General features: G+C 41.8%; 1 protein-coding gene across 4 annotated transcripts; it reads right to left on the bottom strand.

Moving 5' to 3' along the window:
* Positions 1–3,691: 3,691 nt before the first annotated feature.
* Positions 3,692–18,515, bottom strand: LOC115336795 (INTS3 and NABP interacting protein). 4 transcript variants are annotated; one of them, XM_030004362.2, is made up of 6 exons: positions 18,424–18,515; positions 17,689–17,806; positions 17,110–17,198; positions 8,809–8,911; positions 6,145–6,235; positions 3,692–4,369 (listed from the first exon to the last, which is right to left on the bottom strand). In XM_030004362.2, exons 3-6 carry the CDS (start codon positions 17,132–17,134, stop codon positions 4,274–4,276), a joined length of 315 nt encoding a protein of 104 aa, XP_029860222.1. In that variant the 5' UTR covers positions 17,135–17,198; positions 17,689–17,806; positions 18,424–18,515; the 3' UTR covers positions 3,692–4,273. The 4 variants fall into 4 exon arrangements, with proteins under 4 accessions (XP_029860222.1, XP_029860221.1, XP_029860223.1 ...); XM_030004361.2 differs by having other exon boundaries at positions 17,110–17,196; positions 17,699–17,806; positions 18,424–18,511; XM_030004363.2 differs by lacking the exon at positions 17,689–17,806 and having other exon boundaries at positions 17,110–17,196; positions 18,424–18,449.
* Between the last annotated feature and the right edge of the window lie 176 nt (positions 18,516–18,691).

Raw genomic sequence — 18,691 nt, 5'->3', positions numbered from 1 at the left:
AGTGTATTTTAGCCCAAGAAGGATTCCCTATAGCCTCCAGAAGTGTTTCAGAACACATTTCAGAACACACCGATTACCCGACTTTCCAGACACAAGGGTGTTACTAGCAGATGCTACAGGATTTTCCCTGTGTGTTAACAAAACATAAATCAGGCACGTAAAGCTCTGGATGGGACAACTCTTCCAGCTGGGTGCAGACAAACCTTCCCTCTCTCCCTACCTCCTCCTTCTGTAGAGGCTTCTGTGCACACAGACCACACAGCAGACAGCTGCCTCCTTTTAGCTTTTCCCTTAGGATTCATGTGTCTTTCTGGTTACCACCTGTTCCCTAGGACATGGGAATCAGCTTCAGTTTCAGCAAGTCCATAGCACAGCACAATGACCCTGTCCTTCAAGAAAACTTGCTACTTGAGCTGGTTTGACAGGAGGAATCATCAGTGCCATAATTTTGACCAGCAGGAATCATCCAGCTGCTTTCTCAGGCATCCTCCTGATTTTGAATATACATTTAAGCAGACACAAGGTGTAAGAACACCCCCTGCATAAGACAACTATTCTTAGCAATGCTTTTTCCTGGAGAATACACCAAGCCCTGTTTTAACTACCATAACGCTTAAGAGGATGTGTTGAGATAGTCACTGCCTGCTCACACATCTGTGGCTGCATGCCACACTATTCTAGGCTCATTGCCCTCCTTCAGCCCTTGTGGTCTATCCATGAAACACTGCAAATGCAATGGTAAGTCAAGTCACAAAAAGCTGTACACTCTAAGACACAGCTGTCCGCATTTCCTTCCACCAGTTCAAGCTCATGTTCCCTGTTACCTGGTTGATAATTGATACCTTCCTCTTCTTCTAAAGAGGATGGGAAAAGCCTGGTCTCTTCATGCATTTCTACAAGGTTAGGGTCAGAGCACTGACCCCTCTGCTGTGCAGCAAGACAATAAATGACCTCCAGCCTTTAAATGACACAGGTGGTCTAATAAAAGAGTAGAGCCATCCAAAGTGTCTACCGCAGACAGGACTCCTCAGCATGAACAGTGGTACGCAGCTGCATTCATACGACTTGCAAATTACAGCTGGCTTTCCTGTGCTGACTGCACATGAGAGCAGAAGTAACATTTAGCTATTTTAACCAATTAAACACATCAAAGAAACTAGGAAGTTCCTGGCAAGTGACATCAGGGGGTGTAATTTCTTTCCAATAACGAGTTTCATGGGGTATTCTGTGTTCTGATGTAAAGTGCAAATATAACATCAGGTACTATTGGTTAGTTTCATACTAGTGCCTCTAAGAGATCAGCAGAGTGAAAATAACTAAGAAAAAATTGAGGCTAAAACCCTGTAGTGGTAGGAGACCATGTGTACTTCTACAGGTCAGGCTTCCTGGGTTAAAACTGAGCATTTTCCAGAGCCTATATTGGTGCAGAGATGGTGAGTGACTTTGGAAAATAAGGGTGTGGAGGGAAAACTTGTCTAGTGGAAGAAAAAGAGCACAGAGCTAAGAAAGAAGCTGTAGTTCAGTTCTTTCAGAGCTTCAGTTCAAGATCTTTGACTTCTTTACTGCACCTGTTCTTGCCAGATTATGACTCTGCCATCACTTAGAAAGTCTGATCTCACTATGTGTTAGCTCACCTCCCATCTATCTCATCTGTTTAGTGTAAGACCTACTCAGTACTGTGACCTGCTCTCACCCCACCATCCAGCTCTGATATGAACTCTACACCAGCCACCTGTGTTGAGTGGAAAGGCTGATTACTACTGTAGCAGATGAAATAAAATGACTTTTGAGTGATTACATGTGTTAAGATACTTTTAGGTACACAGGTCAGCACTATATTACAAGCCTTCTGCTTTTATGTGATCAAGTTAATGGTTACTGCCAAAAGTAAGACATCCCAGACACTTCCTGGTTCAGGTATATCTGACTAATAATGATTTGAATTTGAACATGCAATTCCAATAGGAGAAAAGATTTTGCTGAAATTACTGTACAGGGATAGATTAATAGTTTTAATACTGATTAATAGCAGAAAAGAAAAAGCAAGAGTGGCAAGACAAATTGATACATCTGACACTAATTGCTAGAGTCTGGTTTCTAAGACAGAAGCTTCCATATACAAAATTTGTATCTTTGATGGTTAATTACATCTACATATATCACCAAGTCCCTCGTGATTACACAGACTGATTTGAGGCATTATAACTTAAAAATATGACAACAGCTGTGTCAATTTTCCCCCTCTTTTGAATACCTCCATTTTGAGCCTAGACCCTGGCTTTCCAAAAGCAGATCTTTCCATACCTGAGATGAAAACAACACAGCCAGCAAGTTTAACTCCTTCAGTGGAGCAACTATAGCCTTCCAAAGGAGAAGGATCTTTACTGTTTCATTGCCTGTCTGTGCAGCAGCACTGAGAGATTCTATAGTTCAGTTCATTAGCAAAGAGGGTCTGTTTCTAGAGAAAGCAGACATTCTTTTGCCACTTTTCTCAAGGGGGAAAAAAAACCCCTCCATTAAAATGCCCAGCCTACTTTTTAAATTCAACTAAAATCTAAAATCCGAACTTTCTGCTATATCTGCTTTACCTACTTTGCCTTTGTATGTTTCCAAGCGTGGACTGATTCATAGCTGCCTCTCCTACTTAGAGATCTGCAGATCTTTTTCTTCAAAGCATCTAAGATACTCAGCTCACACTGCAGAATAATGAGTAGTCAGGACAGCTTCATGGTGAAGTTACTCTTTGTAATTAAAAAGAAAAAGCTCCACAGAGCCAACCACTGAAAACAGAAATGACAGTACTCCCTTCTCCATTGCCCACAAAAACTGTCATTCCTGTGACTTACCACATCAGACCCCTCAAAAAAGCACACAATATGAATAGTTCATGTTCCAATTGCACATCTTTAAGCTCTATCAGGCTTCTTCCACAAGATTCTCCTTCTTGAAAATGTTTCAGTATGCTACAGCTTCTGCAAGGGTCTGTACTCAGCTAAGGTATATGAGAGCTGTGGCATTTTCCTCATACCTGCACCAATCTCTTGGCTCTCACTCTGTACTCATGAGGAATGGAATTGTTAACAGTGCTTACAGTTCAGTAGTGCTTACTGGGATCAGGCAATCCCCTGCAGATAGAAACAAGATACCGTAAACGTCACTAAGGAAATCTGTAGACTACAACCCTGGAAACTTCACGGGACAGCTAAGTTTCTGCAAAGGATGGAGCTGCTTCAAATGGGCATCAATTTAACAGATTATTTCTGATTTCTGGTTCTCACTTAAGTTCTCTTGTTCTTTTTGTTTTCTAAAACTTGCCTCCATAGGTAAAACTATCAATGTACTAGTATAATTGTATTAGTAAAGCTGTGGAGATATAAGAACATCTATGTAAGGTCTATTTTTCACTCTAAGTTACTTTAACCTGGTAGCATGATCACAATTCAAAAATAATTTACCTTAAAAGATCAACAGTTTTTCCTTCAGCCTGGAGCTTTAATTGGTTACTACTGATAAAACCAGCAAGAAAGCAAGCAAACAAAAATGAAACACACGACGTATTAAAAGAGGCATGACTAGAAAAATGCGACCTTTTAAAATGAATTGTCCTTGCGGACAACACCTTCCATCTGAAGTGTTCAGAGAACTTAAAAGACTTCTTTTATTTTGTCTGTTAAAAGACTGTTTGAAACAATTACTTTTTCCCCACTTTAATTCATTTTCATATTTCACAAAACAAAGTAAGAGGCAGGCACACTATATCTAAGGACTTGAGACCAGATGAGACTACAACAGCAAACAGTACACTAGCCATGTTCCTGCATACGGGGAGGGGGAAAGGAAAAAAACAGACTGACTGATGCTTTTGATAAATTTGTGTCTTGTTTTGATGGACAAAAGTAACTTTTGTCTTTCATTAAAGTCAAATATAGTACATGTACACAATAAAAAGAAACACAAATGCTGACAGAGTGTGCATCTCTTGATGACTCTGGTTTGGACATTTATTTAAAGGAAGCACAGAAACAGGGAAGAGCAAGCGCTATGCACCAAGGAAGTCTTAAGTCTGACTTTGACCTGACAGAAGAATGGAAATACAGGATAAAAATTGCTGTTCAGCAACATTGCTTTTTCATTGTTATAGCTCACACTCTCAAAGAGCAACCACAAAAATCCAGAATAAAATGGGTTTTAAGATAAGAAAAGAAATTAAAAGGTCAGACAGTTCCTGCTATGGATAAAAATCAGACCTTGCAGTTCTGAGAAACAACATTCCTCATTCTGCCTCAAGTCGAGGTAACACAGGAAGAATAAGATTTCCAAATGCAGAGTCTTGAGTTATGAAGTATCCTGAGGAATGTGCATGTGCATGCTGGAAAAAGAAAAACATTTGTTAAAGCATAACTCCCTGCAGCACTGATATAATTTAAGACCTTATAGCTTCTGCAGCATTAATTATTTATTTCTCCCAGTCTGCTCCTCAACTCTGATAGTCAAATTCAAAAACAGCATTTTAGATCAGCCACATCTGAATGGGGCCCAGCAAGGGAATTAACTTGGTCATTCCCTGCTGCTCCTTTTTCAGCAAATTCCATGGAGGTGGGGAGAGTGGTAAATGAACTCCTGATTGCTCTCCTTGCCTAGACCCCATGCTTCCATTCTCATCTATAACCAACTTACAGGTCTTGGTTTGTGACAGCTGCCACATATGACTGCCAGAAGTGTGCATCAGTAGTGTCACACAACCCGAGGCCACATGTACAAATGACACGTGACAAGACACACTCCTGTACAACATGGGACACCATCATCCTGCCTATGTGATTAATATATGCTTGTTCAACTGAGGAAGGCAGCTGCTGCTTATGGCTCCGGACAACCTTTTTAAAATCCTATGTAGCCCTTCCCAGTTCAAAGACTGGACTCCAGTAAGCTAGACAGCCTGCATATTCCCTCCTTCCACCACTATGGAAAAGCCCTACTAGATATCAAATTTAGCCTAAGCCAGCAGTGTGCCCTTGCAGTGATAAAGGCTACCAGCACAGGGGGCTGCATCAGCAAGGGAAGCTGCCCATGAGGCTGCATTTGAGATACTGTGTTCAGTTCGAGATACAAACGGGAGGAAGTCCAACAGAGACCCGAAGAGGTGGCTGGGGGCTGGCCTGGAGCTCTCAACACCCAAGGAGATGGTGAGAGGACTGAGCTTCTTGTAAGAAGAAAGCTAAGGGGAGATCTTATGCTGTTTTCAGATACCCAGTGACAGTATAGAGAGAAGACAGTCAGACTCAGAGCCAAGAAAGGCTGTGAGAAGTCCATCCCTGGAGAGCTTCAAAACTTGATTGGACCATGCCCTGAACAATCTAATACAACACTGCTGTTAGTCATACTTTGAGCAGGGCACTGGACTAGAAACCTCCAGAGGATCCTCCCAGCCTACAATGTTCTGTGATCAACAGAGGACACCACCCAGAGCTCACTTCTGCTCCCATTCATTTTAGGGGAAGCAATGCAGGGCCTTTACTGGGTAGTAGAAACACAACAAGGCATAGGATACGTGAACAGCGTTGCTAGTTTGCATCTCAACATTTTTCCCATTCCTGTCCCCTATGCCAAATCATGCTGTCTAGAGAGCCAGGAAGGCAGGTGGCCATGTACTGGCTTTCCTGCTCCATTTCCAATTTCAGCACCAAAATCAACCTTGCCTGACATAAGCAAAACAGCAGCAAATAGAAGTCTGCAAATGTACAAGTAAGTTTTCCAGATCTTTCAACCCTGTCGTATGTAACTACAGGGTATTTACCTGGCATCTACTCAGATTCAATCAAGCAAAGCCATGTGGCTAGTTCTCCCTACACTTCATGAGACATTCAGAAGTATGATGAAACTGACTCTTGACTAAGATGTACAAAACAGCTATGATGATACTGTAGGCTACATTATTACAACCATATCAAGGGAGAATGAGTTGACAGATTTAAGCTTTCATCGTAAGAGAATAAGAAACTTCATTTGTGACAAATACAGAAATGTATGAAACCTAACCTCTGAAAGGGGCTTTTCATTCTCTCTAGGTGCAGGACTGCTCTCTGAAGGGATGCACATCTACAACAGAGCCAAGCTAAACTCTACCTGACTGTATCAGCTTACCTGCAGTGCAGCCTTCTGTTGTGCTGCAATGTGCTGTTGCTCAGCGTGATCACGGAAATCCTTGTTCAGCGGTGATCTTGCAAGTGCAATGCTGCGAAAAAGAACAAGATGGTATGACACATACCACAGAAAAAAACGTGTCCTTGCCATTCTAGCCATAGATTCCATGATTTCCACAGCTCACGATTTATTTGACTCATGGCTTGACAATAATTAACTATTGTTTGGAATTACTATTTGTTAGCATAAGAGAGAAAAGGAAAATGAGTGAGCATGGCTGTATCATTTGACCTAGCATAAACAACCGATGCCAAACTAAACCCAGAAGAGTCACAGTCCTGAAGCCTGTTGTGGATTTTGCTCAACGGTGGAGTCCCACTGAAGTCAGTGGAACCACTGGGGTGCAATGTTAGACAATGTCAGCAGTTTTTAAAACATCAGCTTTGTGTTTTCACCGATATTCAGTCACTCAGTGACTGTTCTAAACAACTGCGATAAACATAAGCACTAACAAGAGCTCAGCAGCCTTCAGTATAAGACCAGTTCTTTGGCAGGGGGGCAGCAGATCACTGCTTATGGTAAAGGAGCTTCCTATTGACATAACTGAAATAATGATGCTCTGATGATAGCTTAGATTACCTAAAATTGGTTTTGCTTCTCTTATCTCAGTGCAGCATAATTAGGTTGCAAATTAAAATTTCTAAATAGGTTTTGTTGGCTTTTATATCTACAGACTTGTCCACCTTGTTAACCAAAAAAGAAGAAATAAAAAGCAAACTTTTTTTTCCCAGCTCTATGTAAGTAACATGATCAGCCATCCTCCAGGTAGAAATCAGTGAGGACTGCCATTAGAGCTGTATTGCAAGGCAATTCGCAACTACCTCTGAAATTGGCTCTGGAGATTGGTGCTGAAAGCCCAGCTCTCCTTAGTCAGAGACACAAAAGTATGAAGGACAATGAGGGATCCAAGCATACTCATCACCTGACCTTTCCCAGCAGCTTCAGTGTTAACAGCTGATGCAGTAAATCAGTTTTTCAAAAGCAGCCATGCTCATGAAAAGACCTTTAGCCAAATCTACGCCTAAATGCACAATATAAACTAAGTAACAATCCTCTGAACAGATTTTGTGACAAATATTAAGATAAGCTTCACTGCTGGAGAAAAGTATTACTCAGTTTATATAAAACACAGTATTTTCAGTTATTTTGAAGGTATTTATTTTGCATTTAATTCTGTACCCTCTAACTTCTCAATATGGTTTCTGTAGATAATCTTAAAGCTTCATCATAAGCTGACACTTTTGAAGAGAGGTATTCTGTTCTTGGATAGAGGATTCCCAAATGCCAAGGCCAGAAATTAATTAACTCATTCATCCTTGCACTGGCCATGCCACTATTGTGCTTTAGGTACATCAAGCTCTTTTCTGTCAAGTTTGCATAATTTCTGTGGTCTCATTTCTGACAACTCTGTGGTCCAAAACCTGTGGCACAACACCCCTGCCACAGAACTGTCAGGTTCTCAAAAATCACATCAGCCCACCATGCCAAAGCAGAGAGTTTGACTGCTGCTCTGTAGGTTCCCACCCATCCCCACCTTCAAAATTAGTAAATTCTAATTCTGCTCAATAGCATATACTGTTATTTTTCCTTACAGAAAAACGAAAGCAAACAAGCACTCCCTGAAACTCTGCCAGACTTGCAATAAAGTATGGAAACACTGTTGCCAGGAGTCAGGGGTTGTACATAACAGTATGATACTTCTATTTTCTTCTCTAATCAATAATTTTGCTTGAATAATAACTGTATACAGAGTCACTCAGAGATCTAACTCAGCTGATTTCAAATATTCTGCATGCTTTTTGGCAGTATGAAGGAATTAAAGGTGACCTAGAATCTCCTTGAGAAAAGACACAGGCAGCAGTCAAGACTATTCAGAGTATTTGACTCTTGTACAGATACTGCATGTAACACAACGTGTCTGTAATATGGCACCACACTCACTTCATGCTAACCCAAAAATTCAACTATCTCAATTTCTCCATGTAAACCAGCATGTGATTTTCTAGTTACTGATTTATGACAACAATTGACAACAATCTAATATTTTTGTCTTAAATGGGAGAAATCCGTGACAGCTCTTAAACTCAGATTAGATAGGTGTAATAACCTTATGGTGTAGAATCATCCCTACAACACAGCATCTTTTACGAGAAGATCTGCAGTAACATAAACTGGCTTTGTCTTGCACACAGGGAATTTCAAGGATAACTCACTCCCTGCCGTAACTGTTCTTCTCTAAACACACAGTACCCTGAACCTAATGGTCTGCTACTTCCATTCCTTAGGGCATTTTACCTTAATAATTAAATGCTTTCTCAGTGCCTGCTCCCTAATTCTTCTTTAAGGTAGACTTTAATACTGTTGAGTAAGCATATCTGCTTCTCCCCTTCTCAAATGGAAATTATGTAAGCCAAAATTCAGGGTCTGTAAACAATTTTAAATACTAGTATGTTCCTAAAGTGCAAGGTCTCACTGACTGGTTATTGAGGATGGTCAGAAAACACTTCTGATAAGTGTTTATGTAAGTTTACAGCTCACTTGCTATTTTTTTTTCCCCTTTGATGTAATCAGTGATGTCCAAACAGGTCTAAGAACATAAAATACCTGGCTCCAGGGTGATTTGTGGAAGACTGGTTTTGCATAAGTAACTTTCTCTTCTCCTTGTCTAGTTCTGCCAGGATTGCAACCCTATTTTTATTCTGGAAACCTGGTGGGAATGACAGAAAAATATTAGAGAGATTTACTTGATTTCTGTGGCCCAACTCTAACCTTGCGGAATTAAAAGTCTCTGTACAATATGACATTATGATGAATACACTAATCTTCAAAGCTTTGCACCCATCTGAAAGGCTATTACTAAATAGGTTTCATTTTTCCCTTTCTCATTTTGCAACATAAAATAGCTTCCTGAAGCTATCATACATATTAATACATTTTAAAATACAGGTTTCTATCTTAAGTTATATCTTACCCCTTCCCAAGCCAGATCTGGAGCTATAAACAAGATACACGATCAAATACTCGCCTTTCAAAAAAAGGTAAACTTCCCAGGTTCTAAATTTAAAACGCAGTCACTGAACATACAATTCAATGATAATAATGGAACAGTACAGACACAAGGCCTAATTTCTCATGCCAGTGAGCTCAAACTATAATACAAGTTTTATAGATGTAACAGGTAAGAATGAGACAACCACTAAGCTTGCACATATGCTTATACACAAAATTGCAACCTTCTATTTAATCTATGCAGAAAAGTTTTGGTTTTAATATCCTGATGTCCTTACATATACACACTACTCTTATTCTGAGTATGACCACAATGCTGGAATAGAGAAACAAAAGTAAACTGACAAAATATGAGAATGTGGCCTTTATTTGCTTTGTACATCATTCTCCCAAAGGGACCTTGTATAGTCGAGAAGGGGTGAGGAATTGAGACAATGCCTAAAATAGCTGTCATTTCTATATTTTCAAAGTTGCCTTCTAAATGAAAATGTGGCAAAACTGCCACTGTACTTACACAGGACTCTTACATGGTAAAGGATCTCATTGTGGCCACCAAATGAACCAGATACACAAGTCCCTGCTGTTGCCCAGTATGCTTGTACAGCACAATTGAGGACAACAGCTACAGAGCCGACTCTTACAGACAGATGTCTATGCCACTAAGGACACTCCTCATGACAAGAATATACCCTTTTTAAAACCTCTAATTAGCTTCTATTCTATAAATGAAGCCACTACACTGTCATATAAAAACAAGATGTAAAAGTCAACTTATATCCTTTATTTCCTTCATACAAAAAGTCAAAGTTATTCCCATTGGAAACTGCTGTGTGTTGTGCCCTCACCCCCGTCCTCAGTGCTGTAGCTTAGTGCTACCACCACTAAAAAATGGTAGCCCACAAGCTGTTCGGAAGGCCAGACATGCTAACTCTTAAGGGGAGTATTAGCATGTCAAGGTAAAATGATTTCAAATTTATTTTCAGTAGCTGCACTCAAAGTTCATTCCCTTTGAGAGATCTTCTGTTGCTGCTCAATTACATAATCCAATATTCCTTTCATCAGCATGGCTCAATAAAGGAGAAAATTATCCGGTTGGAACCTTCAGCTCTAAGTAATAATTTGCATCTGTATTGCCTTGCTATGAAACCCTCACCTTTTTCTTTTACTATGCCTTACACATCCCTGGGCCTCAGTGTCTCAGAGTTCTCGAAAGGAGCAGTCATTCGATTACATTTTACTGTGGTTTTATGCAAGATCACCCATAATCATCTTTATATTTGTTAACAGATTTTTTAATTAAATTTAATTAATCTCTACTTTGCCGTCTGTTAAAGTCTCTTTCCCACATGGCACTAGTTCCACTTAAAACTGGAACCCACTTAAGTGGGCAGGACATGGATAGTGGAGTTGATAGCTATCCATTGGTTGCGCCACTCAGTTGCAGAGGGAGTGAATGGGAGGCTCCCCGCATGAAGGATTAGAGAGAAATCTGATAACAAGGTCTACCGCAGGACAGAGTCCTTGTTGCTTGTGTAGTTGTTCGTGTTTTGTTAATATAGATTGTGGTTGGTGCGGATGGCACATTTTATCTACTGTTGAATAAATCTCTAGATTTGAATGAATCCCTAGATTTTTTAGAAAATTCTTTTGTATCCGTTGCGGGTGTAGTATACCTTTGACACACAGTGGAGTAGTTTATAATTTTTTGTATAAGATATAGGAAAGAGCTTTTTGCTTACTCGACATAATGGCTCTAAAAATGCCCTGGAAATCTGGGATGGGTACCAGTGGGTTGGCACCCCCAATTGAGAGACCAGGTTGGACCCTGGAACACCCTGTGGGACAAGTGGGAAACCTGTACTCAGGTATGCCCAGAACCATGGACTAATGAATCCCCTATAGAGGTTTTAAAATATTGGGAAGGGTTCATAGAAACATCACATACAATGGGGAAGGACCATCTTAAGCATGCTGGGCAGACGGGGGGTGCCCTCCTATTTGCTTATAAAGTACAATGGGGGCAAACACAGGAATTGGAGGCAAAAGTTGAACAGCTGGAGAATCAGTTGCGGGACCTTAAAGGGACTACAATTGTACAACAACAAGCCCTCCTTAGTGAAACAAAACAGCGGGAGGAGTTGGTGCAGAAATGTGCCAATCTCGCTACCCGTTTCGCAGTGCGAGCAGCCCACCAGAGGCAAAAGGGCTCCCGAAAGCCAAAGGGTGGTCATCATGTCTGGGCAATTGTAACTGACCCTGGGTGGGATCCGGAGACATGGGACAGTAATGTATGGGAAAGTGGTGATGATGATCCCACCAAGACAGAGGGGGAAGAGGCAGCACCCCCGACCTCTGCAGTGCCTGAGTCAGGGAAGTGAGCCGTTCCCATTGTAAAGCGAAAGGCGGTGGCTGGTCCTAATGGTGTATTTATCTGGCAGGATTAGAGGGAAGATTATTCCCCTGAGGATATTAAAAACCTTTTAGAGAAATATAAACAGAGGCCAGGAGAAAAACCACAGCATTGGTTGGTATGGCTCATGGAGGAAAGAGGGGACACAGTTTTGATAGACAGCATAGACGCAACCAAATTCTTGGGGCTTATGACAGACCCATATGTTCAATCAGCCTTATGGCAAATACCCTGGGAAGGAGAAAACATACCCTTGGTTACTGTAATAGCTAATGGATTGGATAATAGACATACCAGTGATGGAGCATGGCTCCAGCAGCAAAAAGTTGGGCTACACTGGCTTACACTGTTCTGTAAGCGTATTGATTCCAGTCTTCCACATTTCTCTGTTCTTTAGGTACTGTACACTATCTTTTTTTGAACACCCTGCACTTGCAATGAGTTTGAAACATTAGAACACAGCTAAATGTGTGCTCTAAGAGATACAAAGGCTGAGAGATCTTGCTAACAAGCTAAAATTCAACATTTCAGAGTTGCAGCTAGCTCTGACTTTACTTTCTTGTAAATTCTGGAGACGATGCCATAATAGGATAAATGAAGTCCCTCTAAGAGGGGTCTGAGCTAAAGTGATCATGTTGTATGCTCATTCTTTAGAGTTTTCAGCCAAAAAAACTTAATACTTGACATATTACTCAGCAGCCTTCCACTAGTGCTTGTTCGTACCAAACTGCATAAATCTAAATGTATGCTTGGAATTCAGATGATATTGTGACTGAGGCAAGAAAAAGGAGACCACTTTTTAATATAAGCTGCTGTCAACTAAAAAATAAAGACCAAATATGCTTACATTTATCATGAAGCAGATGGTATGATTCAGAGAGGCTTGAGGCATGTGTAAGAATAAAATTTTAAATGCTGTTTTTAAACTGTGATCAGAAACTGGAAGATTATCACTGTCTTCTATTTTAGTACGAGACTTGCTATAGTATCTTATGGCATAAACTCTAGAGGAATTCAGAAGAAACCCAAGTATTTTTATTTCCTTTTCTTCTCCCTCTACTAAGAGCGTTTAAAAAAAAATTTGTATTTTGGTCTAGAATTCAGACAGTACCCATCAGCAACCTGCTGTACTGAAAAAGTCATTTGTTTAAGAGAATTTGTTAATGGTAAGTAGAAAAAACCCTACTTGAGAAAATGGAGGAGGACATCCAACACGTACATGTTAGTGCTCCTCAGCTGAGCAATGTGAAGTTCCTACAGGTATTTTAAACTTTTTTAAAATGCAAAGTAAAACCTGTTCACTTAAAAGTTAACAATGGAGGGGGTGGGACATGAGAAATCCATTTTAGAGAGAAAATCTGGCATCCTTACAAAATAATCAATCATATCTGGCAATACATAAGCAAGACTTCCATTTAGATTTTTCCCTGCCCAGGACCCCAAAGTGCTTCCATAAAGACCAACTTGAAACAGCTACGATATTTTCCTACTTCAATTACAAAGTAATTTTTCATCTGTAGATTTGACACATCTGTTCCACTTTCTAGTAATAAAAATGCAGACATGAAAAAAAAAAAGCCATCCTTACAGATTCTCATCTGTAAAAGGAAGTGTAGGTTTTCAAACACAGCAACTTCTTAATAAAGCTTTAAGTTTACACTTCCCTTAACTGGGCTCAGTAGCACTACTATTTTGAGTTTGAACAGTTCATGACTATTGCAGTTCATTAATATTCTTCTCTGCTTTGCAGACACAAAAGCCCTGACACAAAATGACCCGTTCAAGGTAGCTAGACAGATTAATGGCAGTGTCAGATGTCAAACTGAGCACCTGGATCTCTAAGGTAGCAGATTCAGGACATTCAAAATACAAACCTGTTCTGACACATCTATTTCTGACATCAAGCATTGTATTATGTGCTCTGTGCAGGAGCTAAAAGTTTACTTGCACTGATGTTTTGCGTGTGAAAGGCAGAAAACTAGAGAAAACTGAAGCCTTGCCAACTGATACTGGTAGCTTTAAGAGCTCACAGCAAGTTTCACTCTCCAACTAATCCTAACACCTAATCTTACCACCCTACCTCACTGATATCTATGTCAGTTCTACTAGCTAACTCTGCATGGCAAGAAACAGTATTAGCTTTATCTACTTTAAGTTCTTGCTTTTCATCTCATATCTTTTCCCTGATCTGTTGTTTGCTTCAAATTCATAGTATGTATAAGTTTTTTTTAATATGGACTATTTATCATTTGTCCATAAATGTGCAACAGCACAAAAGAGGCCACGGCCACTTTGTGTTCAAGATACACTTCTACTTGGAAAAATGGTTTCAAACCTGGATGTCTACTCTAAGATCTGTACATGAAAAAGCACTGTCACTGCGCACTGTTCCGCCTGCTCAATTCAGAAACCATTTCACAGGAATTTTGTTACTGAAGTGCATGCTTTCATAAATGCTAGCCTTCATGAAGTGAGGCAGCAACCTCTTCACAAGCAGAATCTAAAGACCTTATTAAACACACAATATTTGGGAAAAAGGATGGAGTAACTGTATTTTGATTTCCTCTTCTGCTTGTAACTACTGGCATCACAAAACATCACCTAATAGTCTGCTGCCCATCAATACTTTTCAGTAACAATTTACATTCGGATATACTTTCATATACGTTCTGTGACAACGAAACAAAAGGCATATTAGTAATTCAGTAAATTAACTTGAATTCCTAAAAGATATATTAATATATTTCATCTGTCCCTCCAGAAAACAGCTACATGCATAGCTGAATCCAAGTCATTGACTGCTTTATGGCCACAAAGTTCTCCAGGCAAGAGATAGGCTACAGCCCTCAAGTACTATGCTTGCACACAGATCAGACTCAGATGCAGAGCAGCAAAGTTTGTAGATGATGACATAAATCAAGGCAGAACAGCACAACCTTCCATTTTAACACAGACTTGGTGAAAAGAATGCTATATCAGCTGCTCACTGTGTTACACAAATGCGCTCACATACCTTTAGGCCAAAAGGATAAACAACCACCAGGACAGAAACAGACCTTGTAGAATTGCTGCAGCCTGAAGCTTAGAATTCTGTACGTATTTAAAGAGCTTGGTTCTTCCAACATACCGGAACTCTTCTTTTCAGAAAAGTTCAGCCCTGTCTGAAGCAGGACCTGTATTTGTTTCACCTTTGAGGACCTAAAGGAGAGTTCCTTCCTGAGCAGTCACATTTCTTTTATCTCAGAAGGCTTCCTCTACAAGAACTCACACACAGCATCTTTAATTTAGTAACACGCAAGGTATGCTCTGGCCTTGCTGTGCACAAGCAAAAGCATTACAAGAGCAGCCTTATTAATGCATGTTGCACAAGTACTGTGAAGTATTGCTGCAGAAGCAGTGTATTACCAAGCACCTGAAAGTAATTTCTGTAATTCAGAAGCTGATTTTCACCCCCCCTCACCCCCTCCCAAATGTACCACTCTGGTCTATGAGCTCATCTTGTGGACAATACACAGCATGCTAAAAGCTTCTCCATTTCTTTCAAACACTGTAATCAGTCTCATGCAATCAGTTCCACATGGTACTAACAGCCTGAAGTAAGGCTTTAATGCAATTCTATTTGGGTTTGCTGCATTCATATGTAGCTCCTCATCTTTGAAATTCTAATTAAAAGACTACTTTCCTAAGAGGCCAATGAATTAAAGGAAGTCCAGTCCACAAAGTCTTAACCATTGTAGTCTGAGTGTTCCAATTAACAGAAAACTCAATTAACTCCTAGGAAAATACCTGGTACTGATTAAAGGGAAAGAAACAACTCAGTAGAAAAAATTACAAACACAGTCTACCTGTGTAGAAGGCTAATGTTTAATTCATCCTTACAGTTCTGAGTTAAGTGCTACCGTTCATAAACCTTCCAGTGAGTGTTTCAGTAAATCCCTATTCCTTTTGTCCAAGAAGAGGGAAATGAAAGAATGAATTGCTTGAATGGTACCTATAGACACCTTGAACTGTTGCTAATATTTACCTGTTCCTTTCTAATTTTCCTAGGTATATTATTTATAGGCTCATTTGGGTGATTAAACTTTATAGTGTTTCTTGCCTGCTTAGTGCAAAAATTTTCATATGATAATGAAACAGTTCCTTTATTGAGTCTCTAAAGAGTCTCTAAAAGTATAAAAGCAGATTCCAACGCTCTATTAAATTATAAGCCTCTGGAATGTGGAAGGAAGCAAAGGCTTTCTGGCAATAAAATCCAATCCCACTTCTCAGTAAATTCACATATTTAAGAAAAAGTAGCTTTTAAGTCCCTATGACAATATTTTATTCCTTGCAAGGATGCTGACTTGGTATTCACACAATAAAGCAAGATTTACCATTACATACCAAAAACTTCTCAGAGTTAGAATTTGCAAATAGACAACTATCTGCCATCTGCAGTACTCCTCTCTCAAGACTTCACAAAAGCTCAATAAGCATTCCAAAAACTACCTTCTTTTTATCAAGTAGAAAGAAAAATCTGTCTTTTGGACCAACACATTTCTTCTGTATTTGTTTTGAAAGCAGAGAGCCATTGCAGAGGGAGGGGAGGGAACCACACAAGTGATCTGGCACCCCTTCAAAGCATCAGCACTTCAGAATTAATTACACCCAGCTTTGTGGGACTGCTTTCCCGGATAAGGACACTCACACAAATGTGCATGAAGAAGTCTCTGGTTGCTGGGAAACTGAATTCTGAATTCACTTCTCATAACCAATAAGTGAAGAGAAGCTTTTTTCTCCTCAGCTCTTCCATAGAAGAGACAAGCCTCAGAGTTCCACTAAGATTTCCAGAAAGCACCTCTAGAGGGCGATTTAAGACCCTCCTTCAATTTACCGTGTGACCGACCCGCCCCCAGACTCTCAGCTCCTTCTAATGCACGTGCTTCGGCTAGATACATGGATCGTTTCCACAGCTTGAACGATTTTACGGATGCAATTCAGATGAGTCATCATGCAAAGAAACATTTCATCGGAGTTAGCATTATGATTTTATTTGGCTTTTCCTCCTAGGCCTGGCCACTTGCTATCCGTCTTTGCTGTTACTTCCCTGGGTCTTTCTGCTCCCATCATGACATGGAATACACTCGCCTTCTGGCTGTTCCCTGCTGCTAAGCGCAACACCTGCAAGTCATGTTCAACGCTAAGCATTTTAAGTGTCATAAACACACTTCAGGAAATAACCACAGCACCACAGGTGTGATAGGTACTTCATAACCTGAGCAAGAAGGAATGCGCAGTAATTCAGAGCTCCCCTGCCATCAGTGGTCTTTTTCAATCATTAAATGTGTGTCTTCTCCCAGAAGGCTTGCTCACATTCTGCTACTTTCACCCCCGCCTTCCTGCCTGTCTTTCCCTTTTTGCTTTCTGTAAATAAACTTACGGTTTTGGTGACTTCACTGACATTTTGTACATAGTCTTTCCCCTTGAATACTTAGATTAAAACCTACCTTGTCCTGAAGGATTTGCTGCCATCCTTCACTTCTCAGCCCTTGTTTTATTCAGCTGCAGTTCAAATCTTTTAACCCCACAAATATCTGCAAAACAGGCACAATACAAGATAAACATATTCCTTTAAAGGAAAAGCTTGGATTTCATTCTGCTACAGGTTTTATAAATGTGGCAACTGTTATAAAGCATAAGCCAAATACAGCATGCGTATTTCTTAAAATATGTAACACTACTTATATTGTTCTGATTGAAATTTTTAGCTTGAAATATCAAAAGTTGTGATCAATTCTTTTTCAGAGTCTAGTAACTTAAGAACAACCTTTAGAGTCATTCTGGAGTCATACACGCTTTTTCCTAACACAATTTCTTCCTGACAAAGTATGTCAGAGTATGCTTAAGAATCACATTAAAGCATTACACTCCTTAAATGCTAAAGCCCTGAAAGGCCTCAGTTCAGGCTCCAACTCAAGAAAACCAATTATTTGAGGAAAGCCAATTTAAATCCCAGCTACGAGGCCCGCCAAAGGCTACCATCCTCACAGCTGCAGCAAAACGAAAAGGGATGCCCGCTCCTCAGCCATACGTCACCTCGGGCCACGATCAACTGCTGTTTCCATTAAGGTGCCAGGCTGTGAAGTGCAGCGGCGAAGGGCTCCAGCTCAGCCGGGTGAAGGGGAGGGATGGGAGCACCGAATCCTGCGGGGATACGCGAGTCACCAGTCTCGGTCAGATTTCTACAGGAAACAGTTACACCCCGAAACTGCAGGTCCCTGAGCGGCAACGCCAGCGCAAAGAAAAAGTAAGTCGACAACAGTATTAATTAAGAGCAGCGACACCGGGCAGGACACGCTTCTCCAAGAGCAACTTGCGGGCCGGGGAGAAGCGCCCGGGGAGGCCGGGTCCGCCCGATCGCCTCCGCCCGGCCGCTGACAGGCGGCGGGCCGGCGCAGGGCCGGGGCGGCGTAGGGCCGGGGCTGTCCCCGGGGCTAGGAGGCGGGAACCGGGACCGGGACGGCGGGGAACCGGGACGCCAGGCTCGCACCGACCGCGGGAGCGGGCTCTCCCGTCGCTGCCCGCCCCCGCCCGCCGAAATGGGCTCTCCCACCCACCTTCCGCCGCCCCCCCCCCCCGCGCGTGTGGGCTCTCCCGCGCACCTTCTCCCCCCCCCCCCCCCCCCCCCCCCCCCCCCCGCCGCCTACAAGGGAGGGACTCTTCCGCTCTCTCCGGGCCGGCGGGGACGGGACGCCCCGGCCCGCCCCGGCCGGTCACCCGCCCTCCCGCTGCCCACCTGCCCGAGGGCTCCTGCCCCTTACCTTTCTCCCCCGCCCGGCCCTAGCCGCAGCCCGCCGGCCTCACGGCCATCCCGCCCTACCCCCCCTCCCCAACTTGGCTCTCGCCGCCCAGCCCAACCCCGCCGCAGCCACTGAGCTCGCGGCAGAGGCGCATGACGCACGCAGTGCGCGACGGCGCCGCCTAACTCCCTCCCGGGCGGCGGCGAAGCTCTTTACGTTGCGTAGCTTGACGGACAGGTGAGAGTGGCCAGTCCGCTTCAAGTGGGGGTGAGGCGGGCCCGCCCCCGCC

The sequence above is a fragment of the Aquila chrysaetos genome, chromosome Z, assembly GCF_900496995.4.
Source record: "Aquila chrysaetos chrysaetos chromosome Z, bAquChr1.4, whole genome shotgun sequence".
In the NCBI taxonomy this organism is placed as follows: Eukaryota; Metazoa; Chordata; class Aves; order Accipitriformes; family Accipitridae; genus Aquila; species Aquila chrysaetos.
Note: the sequence above shows the minus strand (reverse complement) of the source record. Positions and strands in the feature narration are given on the sequence as shown.